This window comes from Bufo gargarizans, chromosome 1, assembly GCF_014858855.1.
Source record: "Bufo gargarizans isolate SCDJY-AF-19 chromosome 1, ASM1485885v1, whole genome shotgun sequence".
Classification (NCBI taxonomy): domain Eukaryota; kingdom Metazoa; phylum Chordata; class Amphibia; order Anura; family Bufonidae; genus Bufo; species Bufo gargarizans.
In genome coordinates, this window is record NC_058080.1 from 586,155,984 (window position 1) to 586,168,358 (window position 12,375).

The window sequence follows — 12,375 nt, forward strand, 5'->3', positions numbered from 1 at the left end:
ACCAGTAATAATACTATGGTCCCAGGTTTACAGCAGCGTGATACCTTGGCACATTATATCACATACATGTAGACGGTGTAGCCCTAATGCTGTGCAAACAGCGCCCATGAATGGTTCTACGAGTACTGGTAGCAACATCTGGGAAAATGAAAAATAGCTTAAGTATCCATGTTATTTCAGCTACACGTATAAGGAGCTTTACTTCTAGACTGGCTTATTTTCAGGACACGAAACAGGGATTGTCAAAGCACAAAAACACGCTGAGCTCTATAAATACCATATTTAATCAGCAGACGCAATGCTACAAAAATACCCTCCTTCCATGTAATTCCCATAAATGAGTCCTGCCCCAGGCCTGTTGTGTAAACTCTGACAAATGAGAAAGCCAGCAACCAGCACAAATGAAATAAATAATAAGACATGATGCATTTATATAGTTCTTGCCTATGTAGATACATGGAGTGTGCTTGGACTTTTATATACAGTACGTGCTGCTTTGTAATAGAAATTGTCAATAACCTCCACAAATAAATCATAAAGAAGCTATTGCACAGAACGAGTAAATTCCCAATAAACTATCAATTCTAAAGCTCATTTCCTGAGAACTCTGCACTGTACAATTCCTTTATTATTCCTCCAGGAAAATTACATTTTAATTGACAACTGGAAGTTACCACCTCTTTTGTCCAAGGGGTGTGTCCTTCGAATTCTGATATTGTCCAAAGAGTGCTGACAGTACCAGAGTGTGTAGGGGCACGACCATTTCACAAGGGGAATGGTAATACCATGAGGACCAAAACAAGTAGGACCATTTATTCTGCCTCTTATTTTTCTCAAATATAGGAGGACAATCAAAGGCAAAAAAAAATAAAAAAATACGCAACAATAACATAGGTTAACTTTTTATAAGGATTTAAGAAGAATTTAAAGGGAACCTGTTATGTTGTATAGGGTGTCTGAGCTGCAGGCCTCATGGTATAGAGCAGGAGGAGCTGAGCACATTGATATATAGCTTTGTGGAAAAAGATTCTGCAAAACTTGCAATTTATACATTTATATTCATGCACATTCTGGGCTTTGATGTCAAAGAGACGCTCCTGCCAGTGATTGACGACCTTCCCTCTATGACTCTATGTACAGTACACAGATAACTGTCAATCACTGACATGACCGCCTCCTTGACTTCAAAGCCCAGAACAAGCAGAAATTTAAATGTATAAATTACAAGCTTTACAAAATCTTTTACTACAAACTATATATCAATCTGCTCAGCTCCTCCTGCTTTAAAACATGCTGCCTGCAGATTACACTGCATTTTCATGGTGGCAGGTTCCCTTTAAGGAGAACTAATTTGAGGCAATGAGGAGAGTCTGAAGAATGCAGACTTAATTTTATTCTTAATTACATTTTCCCAATTTTTCTTGAAAAGCTTAATATCTGTTTAAATTAAAAAAATATATATATGTAATCAGAATGTGTCTAATGGATCCTATGTACTCTATATATACACGTTGTATATATGTATGTTTCACGAAATGCTGGGCTAATATATTTCCAGCACAATCTGATTAATTAAGAGACAATCATTTCTCTCTTTATTATCTTTTTTTTCCTACTCGCTTACTTTGATGAACCATAATTACAAAAAGACAAGAAATGGAAAAAAAATCTTTAACGACTGCCTTATAGCTTGGCTTACGAAGTAAAGCGTATAAGATAATGCAGTATAATATCCCAGAGACACTACTAATTATGAGATGTGGGAGATCTGATGCAGAACAGGGAATATTGCCGATATTAAGATCCTGCTAGAAGAATTCATAACTCTGTTCAGGAGATGTAGAGTATGCCCACTCCATAAGGACACGGCATATATTTTTAGACAGCTATTGCACTGCATACATATTGATATACAGAGAGATAATACTCAGTGGAGGATGGAGGATTTCCATTTACCCGGTGACAGATCATCAGGAGTGTGGGGAAGAATTTAGATAGCAGTGGGAGGTAAGTCAGGTCATTAAACTTAATAGCAGTAAGTGACAAAGCTTCACACACAGAGGAGTGGGTTTCATAGTCAATTCACTTCTAACCTTCATTGGTTTATAATGTTGTGTTTTATAACAGCAGAGGCATGGAGCGCTGCCAAGTCCGGAGATACCAAATGTGACTTTGAAAGTTCATTTTCCAACAGTCATCTGCTACAGTGAAGCTCAGGAGGTCAGGCCCCCCCGCCGATCTGATATCGATGACCTATACTGAGGATAGACCATCAATGGCAAAGTCCTGGATAACACCTTTAAGCTTTTACATAAACCACACAACCCGTTTCAACTGCAAACATTTCAGCTGAGGCATGGCTAGCAGTCAGTCACTGGAAATGAATGCCTCTTTCACACATCAGTGAATCATGGACATGTACTGTCCGTGGTCTCCACAGATAACACACACACCCATCGACTTTAAAGTGTAACTTCACACATTCTGTGGTTTGTCCACAGACCATGAGTCTGTGGTGACACCACGGAAGATTGGCCTATTTTGTTCAGTGATTACAGATCTCTCATGCATATTAGAGTCTATGGGTCCATGAAAAACATGGACACAACAAGGATGCCATCCATGTTTGGTCTGTGAGTTTGACAGACCATTGGTAGAAGATTCTCTGGAAATTAATTTTCATCCTAGCAGTTTCCGTGGAAAAGACAATAAATAGACACATGGATCAAATATGGATTCTTCACAGACATCTTCACGGATGAACCACTAACCATCTTGTCAGGGATGTCATCTGGGACATGGATATGTGAAAGAGGCCTAAGTAGTTCAATGTTGTGTTTGGAACTGAACAATGGTCTGATATAATGTACATGAGTTGCAAGACAAGAGATGTAGTTTTGTCATTGCGCAAGGTTCCCTTAGAGTAAAGGGGGTAAAAATGTCCCAAAAAACGCTAAGAGAGTTATTTATGAACAGATATACACCACTTTTATGGTGTATTGCTGGAGCAGATTCTGTCACATGCCATGTTGCGGCAGAATCTGCGACTTTTTTCCCGCTCACGACAGGCTGGAAAATCATCATTTTCTATGCCTGTTTTAGGTGTCGAAAATGGAACTGGAAAAAGTACAGAAGAGAGCGACTAAACTCATAAGGGGCATGGAAGGTCTTGAAGAAAGATTAAAATAATTACATTTTTATTTAGTCTTGAGAAGAGACGTTTGAGGGTGGACATGATTAACCTATACAAATATATAATGGGCCATACAAAAAATACAGTGAAAAACTGTTCCATGTAAAATCCCCTCAAAAGACAAAGGGGCACTGCCTCCGACTGGAGAAGAAAAAGTTCAGTCTCCAGAAGCGTCAAAGCTTCTTTACTATAAGAACTGTGAATCTGTGGAATAGACTTTTTCTTAGGATGTGGACACAGCAGGAACAGTGGACAGTTTAAAAAAAGGTTTAGATGAATTCTTGAAAGTAAATGACATTAATGCTTATGAAAATGTGAAGAAATCTGAGTCTCACTTCCTTCTGGGATTCACATCCCCACCTATCCCATGGTTGAACTTGATGGACCTATGTCTTTTTTTTTTTACTGTATTGACTATATATATATATATATATATATATATATATATATATATATATATATACAGTACAGACCAAAAGTTTGGACACACCTTCTCATTCAAAGAGTTTTCTTTATTTTCATGACTATTAAAATTGTAGATTCACACTGAAGGCATCAAAACTATAAATTAACACATGTGGAATTATATACATAACAAAAAAGTGTGAAACAACTGAAAATATGTCATATTCTAGGTTCTTCAAAGTAGCCACCTTTTGCTTTGATTTCTGCTTCGCACACTCTTGGCATTCTCTTGATGAGCTTCAAGAGGTAGTCACCTGAAATGGTCTTCCAACAGTCTTGAAGGAGTTCCCAGAGATGCTTAGCACTTGTTGGCCCTTTTGCCTTCACTCTGCGGTCCAGCTCATCCCAAACCATCTCGATTGTGTTCAGGTCCGGTGACTGTGGAGGAAAGGTCATCTGGCGCAGCACCCCATCACTCTCCTTCATGGTCAAATAGCCCTTACACAGCCTGGAGGTGTGTTTGGGGTCATTGTCCTGTTGAAAAATAAATGATGGTCCAACTAAACGCAAACCGGATGGAATAGCATGCTGCTGCAGGATGCTGTGGTAGCATGCCTTCAATTTTGAATAAATCCCAAACAGTGTCACCAGCAAAGCACCCCCACACCATCACTCCTCCTCCTCCATGCTTCACGGTGGGAACCAGGCATGTAGAGTCCATCCGTTCACCTTTTCTGCGTCGCACAAAGACACGGTGGTTGGAACCAAAGATCTCAAATCTGGACTCATCAGACCAAAGCACAGATTTCCACTGGTCCAATGTCCATTCCTTGTGTTCTTTAGCCCAAACAAGTCTCTTCTGCTTGTTGCCTGTCCTTAGCAGTGGTTTCCTAGCAGATATTCTACAAACCGGATTCCAAAAAAGTTGGGACACTAAACAAATTGTGAATAAAAACTGAATGCAATGATGTGGAGATGGCAAATGTCAATATTTTATTTGTAATAGAACGTAGATGACAGATCAAACGTTTAATCCGAGTAAATGTATCATTTTAAAGGACAAATACGTTGATTCAAATTTTCATGGTGTCAACAAATCCCCAAAAAGTTGGGACAAGTGGCAATAAGAGGCAAAAAAAAGTAAATTTGAGCATAACGAAGAGCTGGAAGACCAATTAACACTAATTAGTTCAATTGGCAACATGATTGGGTATAAAAAGAGCTTCTCAGAGTGCAGTGTCTCTCAGAAGCCAAGATGGGTAGAGGATCACCAATTCCCACAATGTTGCGCAGAAAGATAGTGGAGCAATATCAGAAAGGTGTTACCCAGCGAAAAATTGCAAAGACTTTGCATCTATCATCATCAACTGTGCATAACATCATCCGAAGATTCTGAGAATCTGGAATAATCTCTGTGCGTAAGGGTCAAGGCCGTAAAACCATACTGGATGCCCGTGATCTCCGGGCCCTTAAATGACACTGCACCACAAACAGGAATGCTACTGTAAAGGAAATCACAGAATGGGCTCAGGAATACTTCCAGAAACCATTGTCAGTGAACACAATCCACCGTGCCATCCGCCGTTGCCAGCTGAAACTCTACAGTGCAAAGAAGAAGCCATTTCTAAGCAAGATCCACAAGCTCAGGCGTTTTCACTGGGCCAGGGATCATTTAAAATGGAGTGTGGCAAAATGGAAGACTGTTCTGTGGTCAGACGAGTCACGATTCAAAGTTCTTTTTGGAAATCTGGGACGCCATGTCATCCGGACCAAAAAGGACAAGGACAACCCAAGTTGTTATCAACGCTCAGAAGCCTGCATCTCTGATGGTATGGGGTTGCATGAGTGCGTGTGGCATGGGCAGCTTGAATGTCTGGAAAGGCACCATCAATGCAGAAAAATATATTCAGGTTCTAGAACAACATATGCTCCCATCCAGACGTCATCTCTTTCAGGAAAGACCCTGCATTTTTCAACAAGATAATGCCAGACCACATTCTGCATCAATCACAACATCATGGCTGCGTAGGAGAAGGATCCGGGTACTGAAATGGCCAGTCTGCAGTCCAGATCTTTCACCTATAGAGAACATTTGGCGCATGATAAAGAGGAAGGTGCAACAAAGAAGGCCCAAGACGATTGAACAGTTAGAAGCCTGTATTAGACAAGAATGGGAGAGCATTCCTATTTCTAAACTTGAGAAACTGGTCTCCTCGGTCCCCAGACGTCTGTTGAGTGTTGTAAGAAGGGGAGATGCCACACAGTGGTGAAAATGGCCTTGTCCCAACTTTTTGGGGATTTGTTGACACCATGAAATTCTGATTCAACATATTTTTCCCTTAAAATTGTACATTTTCTCAGTTTAAACTTTTGTTCCCTGATTTATGTTCTATTCTGAATAAAATATTAGAAGTTGGCACCTCCACATCATTGCATTCAGTTTTTATTCACGATTTGTATAGTGTCCCAACTTTTTTGGAATCCGGTTTGTACCATGAAGGCCTGATTCACACAGTCTCCTCTTAACATGTGTTCTAGAGATGTGTCTGCTGCTAGAACTCTATGTGGCATTGACCTGGTCTCTAATCTGAGCTGCTGTTAACCTGCGATTTCTGAGGCTGGTGACTCGGATGAACTTATCCTCCACAGCAGAGGTGACTGTTGGTCTTCCTTTCCTGGGGAGGTCCGCATGTGAGCCAGTTTCTTTGTAGCGCTGATGGTTTTTGTGACTGCACTTGGGGACACTTTCAAAGTTTTCCCATTTTTTCAGACTGACTGACCTTCATTTCTTAAAGTAATGATGGCCACTCGTTTTTCTTTACTTAGCTGCTTTTTTCTTGCCATAATACAAATTCTAACAGTCTATTCAGTAGGACTATCAGCTGTGTATCCACCTGACTTCTCCACAAGGCAACTGATGGTCCCAACCCCATTTATAAGGCAAGAAATCCCACTTATTAAACCTGACAGGGCACACCTGTGAAGTAAAAACCATTTCAGGTGACTACCTCTTGAAGCTCAACAAGAGAATGCCAAGAGTGTGCAAAGCAGTAATCAAAGCAAAAGGTGGCTACTTTGAAGAACCTAGAATATGACATATTTTCAGTTGTTTCACACTTTTTTGTTATGTATATAATTCCCTTACATCAGACTTAGGGGCCGGAACCTCTCCCCCTAGAAAACTCGGCCGCGGGCTATCGTCAGTACTGGTCTCCCTATCCTTCCACGGTTTGAGTAAATTCACATTGTACACCTTCTTTGGCTTCCACCGCCCTGGCTGGTGTACCTTGTAGTTTACTTCTCCAACCTTTTCGAGTACCTCGTAGGGTCCCTGCCACCTAGCCAGTAACTTACTGTCCACTGTCGGTACCAGAACCAAAACCCGATCTCCCAGGATAAAGATCCGGACCCGAGCCTGACGATTATACACCCTACTTTGAGCTCACTGAGCTGCCTCCATATGTTTTTTTTTACCAGCGGCAACACGGTTTCCATATGTTCCTGCATCTGGGTGACGTATTCAAAAACACTTTTATATGGTGTGGGTTGTTGCTCCCACGCCTTTTTGGCTATGTCCAACAGACCACGTGAATGTCTGCCATATGGTGGTTCGAAGGGCGAGAACCCAGTACAGGCCTGGAGCACTTCTCGCACTGCGAACATAAAATAGGGCAGAAGGAGGTCCCAGTCCTTTCCATCCTTAGCTACTACTCGTATTAACATAGTTTTTAACGTTTGATTAAACCTTTCTACTAGGCCATCAGTTTGCGGGTGATAGAAGGATGTCCATATCTGTTTGATATTCAGCAACTTACAGAGCTCCGGCATGACCTTGGACATAAATGGAGTCCCCTGGTCAGTCATAAGGGACTACGGAACAGGTGCTGGGGGCTAGTGGTTTGGCAGGTCGGGCAAGACTTACAAAAGTCATCCACCTCTCTAAAGACACTGGGCCAGTAAAACCGTTGCAGTATCCGGTCCTCTGTCTTCTGCAGTCCCAGATGACCCCCGAGAACATGTTGGTGGGCTAACTCTAACACGAGTTTTCGATAGCAAAACCCAGCCTGGAACATGGGGAGTAGTCACCCACCCAGCACTTTGACTACTCCTACTTTGTTTGAACCCTCACTCGCTCTGCTATGTCTGCCTTGTTCACAGAAGCCCAGAACTGTACACAGTACTCCATGTGTGGACTGACTAGTGATTTGTAAAGTGGCAGGACTATGTTCTCATCACCATGTTTTGGATCCCTTTGTCAAATTTAGCATTTTTTTTAAGACCATAAAGTACTCAATTGAATGACTATTACCTGACGTCACCTGGAAGGAGACACATACATTCTCACAACCCTATATCATATGAGACCATTTCACAGATGGCATTCTTAGAAAATAATTCTCATTATTAATGGGTATAAGTGTAGATAGTAAGTGGTGAGATGGTTTGATAAAATTGCCAAGCAACAGTCTCTGTGACAACCATTTATAGTAGAAGAATAAGTAATGTGAACACAAGGAGACACGACTGGATCATAATGGGATTCTGCTCTCCTGTCAAGGCTGAGCTCAGGTTGTCAGAACATAAATTATGATCAGCATGTGTAATATTTTAAGTGGTATCTTATGGAAACCCGGGATTACCACATAATACATCCCACATAATAATACATTAGCATATCATTTATTTGTTCCAAAAAGAGTTGGTCAAATATGTCAAATGATGCTCTCAATGAGCTCCACAGCCCACAGGTAATGTGTGCAATATATGGAATACTCATGAAATGACTTGAAGAAAAAAAGGTTGGCAGTTTCCCTATAATTACTGATTTTCTAATTATACATTTTCTGAAATCTATAGTTACCTTTCGGAAAACAGACATACATGCAGGGACGCCTCAATTTTGTGTCTCTTTGTTCCAACATGCATTAGTTTAGTTACCTCGCTCCCCAGCACCCATGTCGCTCCTGATGCCGGAACACTGCATTTTCCCATCTTGGAAATGAAAATGTCAGGGGGGGGGGGGGGGTAGGGGTGGTTCAGCCAAAAGCAGGCTGCAATAGGAACAAGCCTCCCTAGTATTGCGAGTAACTCTAGGGAGGCTCATTCCCATCGCGGCCTGCTATTGGCTGCATGCCCACACTGCCCCAATGCAGAGGCGTCCGTGCCGGTATGAGAAGGTGCCGGGCCATTATAGGACTTGGATAGCCCCTTTAAGTAATAAATATGCTTTCTCCACAGAGTGCCTAGATATAATGCATATGAGCTCATCCTGTAATACATCATGTTTCAGTGCTAACACATTTTGCAGATTTTTCCGATCATTTGTAAATGGGACAACTGGGGAACATGGAAACTAAATCCTTTTTACAAGTAATCCTAAGGGGGCCCAGCAAGACCTGACACAATTTGGGGAGTTGAAGAGTCAATCACTATCACTGACAATATCACTGGTTTTGCTAAAACATAACTTTTAATTGTGTCACAGACAAGAGACATGCAAACTAAGGCTATTTTCACACTCGTGGCAGGGCAGATCCGACAGGCTGTTTACCATGTCGGATACGTCCTTCCACTATTTCGCCGTGCCGCTGGACTGCCGCTCCGTCCCCATTGACTATAATGGGGACGGGGGCGCAGCACGGCAGTTCGTAGTGAGAGGCCGTCAGACTTAAAAGTCGGACATGCAGTACTTTTAGTTCGGCAGCCTTTCGCCGTGCACTGCCGTACTGCGCCGGAGCTCCGCCCCGTCCCCATTATAGGCAATGGGGACGGAGCGGCGGTCTGGCGGCACGGCGAAATAGCGGAAGGACGGATCCGACAGGGTGAACAGCCTGTCGGATCCGTCTTGCCGGAGGTGTGAAAGTAGCCTAAGGGGGAGATTTATCAAACTGGTGTAAAGTAGAACTGGCTTAGTGTCCTATAGCAAAGAAGCTGTGAAAAATGAAAGGTAGAATCTGATTGGCTGCTATGGGCAACTAAGCCAGTTCTACTTTACACCAGTTTGATAAATCTTGCCCTAAGAGCACCTCCGCAGACCTGACCCTCTCTTTCCTTTGCTTTTTCCACATGTGTTTCTCAGTTGTAATCATCAGGGACCAGTATTAGTTAGCAAGTATCATATTTAATACAAATGAAAGATATTACACCATACCTGCCAGCCTGCAACACACCAGATATACTGAAAAGGCCAAAGTCAGTAATCACTACTTTTCCATTGTCATAGAAAACATTTTTTGATTTGAGGTCTCTATGTAGAATGCCCTTGGCATGGAGGTATCCCATTCCCTAAAAGCAAAGAATGTAAATGACTGATTAGACATAGTATATACCAAATAACACAGTAACAAAGACATATGGTTTGCTCATGTTAATATAAAACATAAATAATTGTCAATTCTGCTTGATTAGTACTAGAGAGCGGCTTGCTGTGTGCAATCTAAGGTGCAAGGGTGTAGCTCTTGGCATAGACATAGCAGTTGAACCTGCCCTGATGCCTGAGGAGGTTTAAAGGTCTCCCTACTACGGTATATATAAAAACTTTGATATTATAAATGCCACATGGTAGGTGATGAGCCATTTTACAGAAGACTGAAATTCTACTTCTGGGCAGACCAGCTACACTATCAAAACTGTGTGCTTTTACTGCCCTAGGACACACAATCTTACAGTCTTCCTTTAGCTTAGGCCTTCAGGTATTTATGTCCTATGTTTCTTTATTATCTTCTGAATTACACTCGTAGACACTGAAGAGAGTTATACCAAAGAAACAAAAAATGTACATATACAATAAACTTTTTAATACACCACTTGCTGATGTAAAAATCCTTCATGCTACATAAATGCTCAGTGCAATCACCCTTTCTCCAAGAATAGGGTCAGACACCACTTGCTCACAAGACTGAAGAGGGCCCAGCTTTTAGACACCTCCGATAAATCTTCCAAGGCATATCCAATCAACATGCCTCACATTTCAGTGATGGCAAAACTACTTCAAAAGAGGCCATTACAGTGGTTAGGGGCAGAACAGGAGAAATCTTGGAGATGAGCGTGAGTTGTCCTAAAAGCCATAAGAAAGTATGTAACTATGATTCATAGGTCCCCATAGCAAAATAAGATGGGGGCCCCACCACCTACTGTAAGAAAATTAAAACAGCATCCAAGGAAGCAATAGTCAAAGGTATGTATAATAGCACCCTATATCAGAAAACCCACAATATTCTTATTCCACCACAAAAAGGTACAACATTCTTGAACCTGAGAGCCCTTTCCAATCTCTGGACACCATAGCAAGTGCTATGGCTATAGTTATGTACATCCATGGCCATAGGCTAAAATTAAAGAACCCATACACATTAGTCTAAAGGTGATCAAACTGAACACTTTCAACCAAAAATGATCATTTGTCAAGTGAAATTTAACAACTGTCATTTTAGCCAACCGATGACAGACTGCTATTGACTGAGAAGATGTCAGCAGTGTTTGAAATTTTCACCGGACAGTCGTACAAAAGAACTTTCGCCATATCGTCCAAATAAAGATTGTTCATCCATGAAAGAATGTTGCCAGGAAGATTATTCGTCCTTCACCAGCCTCATTGTAAATGTGTGGCCAGTTTGAACAATGGTAGTGGCCAATACAGACCACAATGTGTATGGTTGTATCTGTGAGGAGATCGTTCACCAGACAATCCGTTGGTTACTCAACCATCAACTTACTGCTCTTTTATATGTATGGCAACGCTAGGGTGGTACATAGAAATGAAAAATGTGGGAAAGCACAGAATTGGTGCTAATGTGTTAAAAATAGGCTTTTAATGCCTGGACAACACCAGGGGAAGAAAGATCAGGGTTTCAGCATGTTAGTGTACAAAGGGAACAAATAATAATTTAAATGATATATTGTGATTCATAGAAAAGCATTTCTGTACTTGGGAACAGTTTCAAGCCAATTGTCTAATATAAAAAGGCTGATTTAATAGAGAGAAAAATATCCCCTCACTTGTGTATTCCAAAAAGACTATAGAATACTTATTCCTCCATGACAGGGATACATTAAGTTAACAGAGCAATGACTGTAATATAAAATTCCATTCTTCATGACTGTCCTCAGTTTTAGTAATGATGCTACATTTAGTTGCTTCATTTTCAGGTTCCCCTAGCAAGCATAATCATATTTCAAAACTTCTTCAAACACTAGAAGAATAGCTATTGTGCTCTTACTAGTCATTACCGGACATGAATGTGCTCTAAATCACTGTACAGATGAGTGCGGGCCAGTGCAGATATATTATACAGTACAGAAACTTATAATACAAGGGCATATTCAGTGTAGAAAAAGGCAGCGATATTACTACACATGAATCAATTCCCAATATTGTGTACAACTAAAATATTTAAGTCCCATAAAGAGAAGAAACTTAGTGTAGAACCATTATATATATATATATATATATATATATATACAGGTCCTTCTAAAAAAATTAGCATATTGTGATAAAGTTCATTATTTTCTGTAATGTACTGATAAACATTAGACTTTCATATATTTTAGATTCATTACACACCAACTGAAGTAGTTCAAGCCTTTTATTGTTTTAATATTGATGATTTTGGCATACAGCTCATGAAAACCCAAATTTCCTATCTCAAAAAATTAGCATATTTCATCCGACCAATAAAAGAAAAGTGTTTTTAATACAAAAAAGTCAACCTTCAAATAATTATGTTCAGTTATGCACTCAATACTTGGTCGGGAATCCTTTTGCAGAAATCACTGCT

The 12,375-nt window shown here is 40.8% G+C and overlaps 1 protein-coding gene across 1 annotated transcript in view; it reads right to left on the reverse strand.

The window, feature by feature from the left end:
- Positions 1 to 12,375, reverse strand: part of KSR2 (kinase suppressor of ras 2) — a 569,936-nt gene that overhangs the window by 48,158 nt on the left and 509,403 nt on the right. Inside the window, exon 16 of the mRNA XM_044290777.1 lies at positions 9,750 to 9,883. Within this exon, the coding sequence (XP_044146712.1) occupies positions 9,750 to 9,883 (134 nt within the window). The remainder of the gene's footprint in view (positions 1 to 9,749; positions 9,884 to 12,375) is intronic.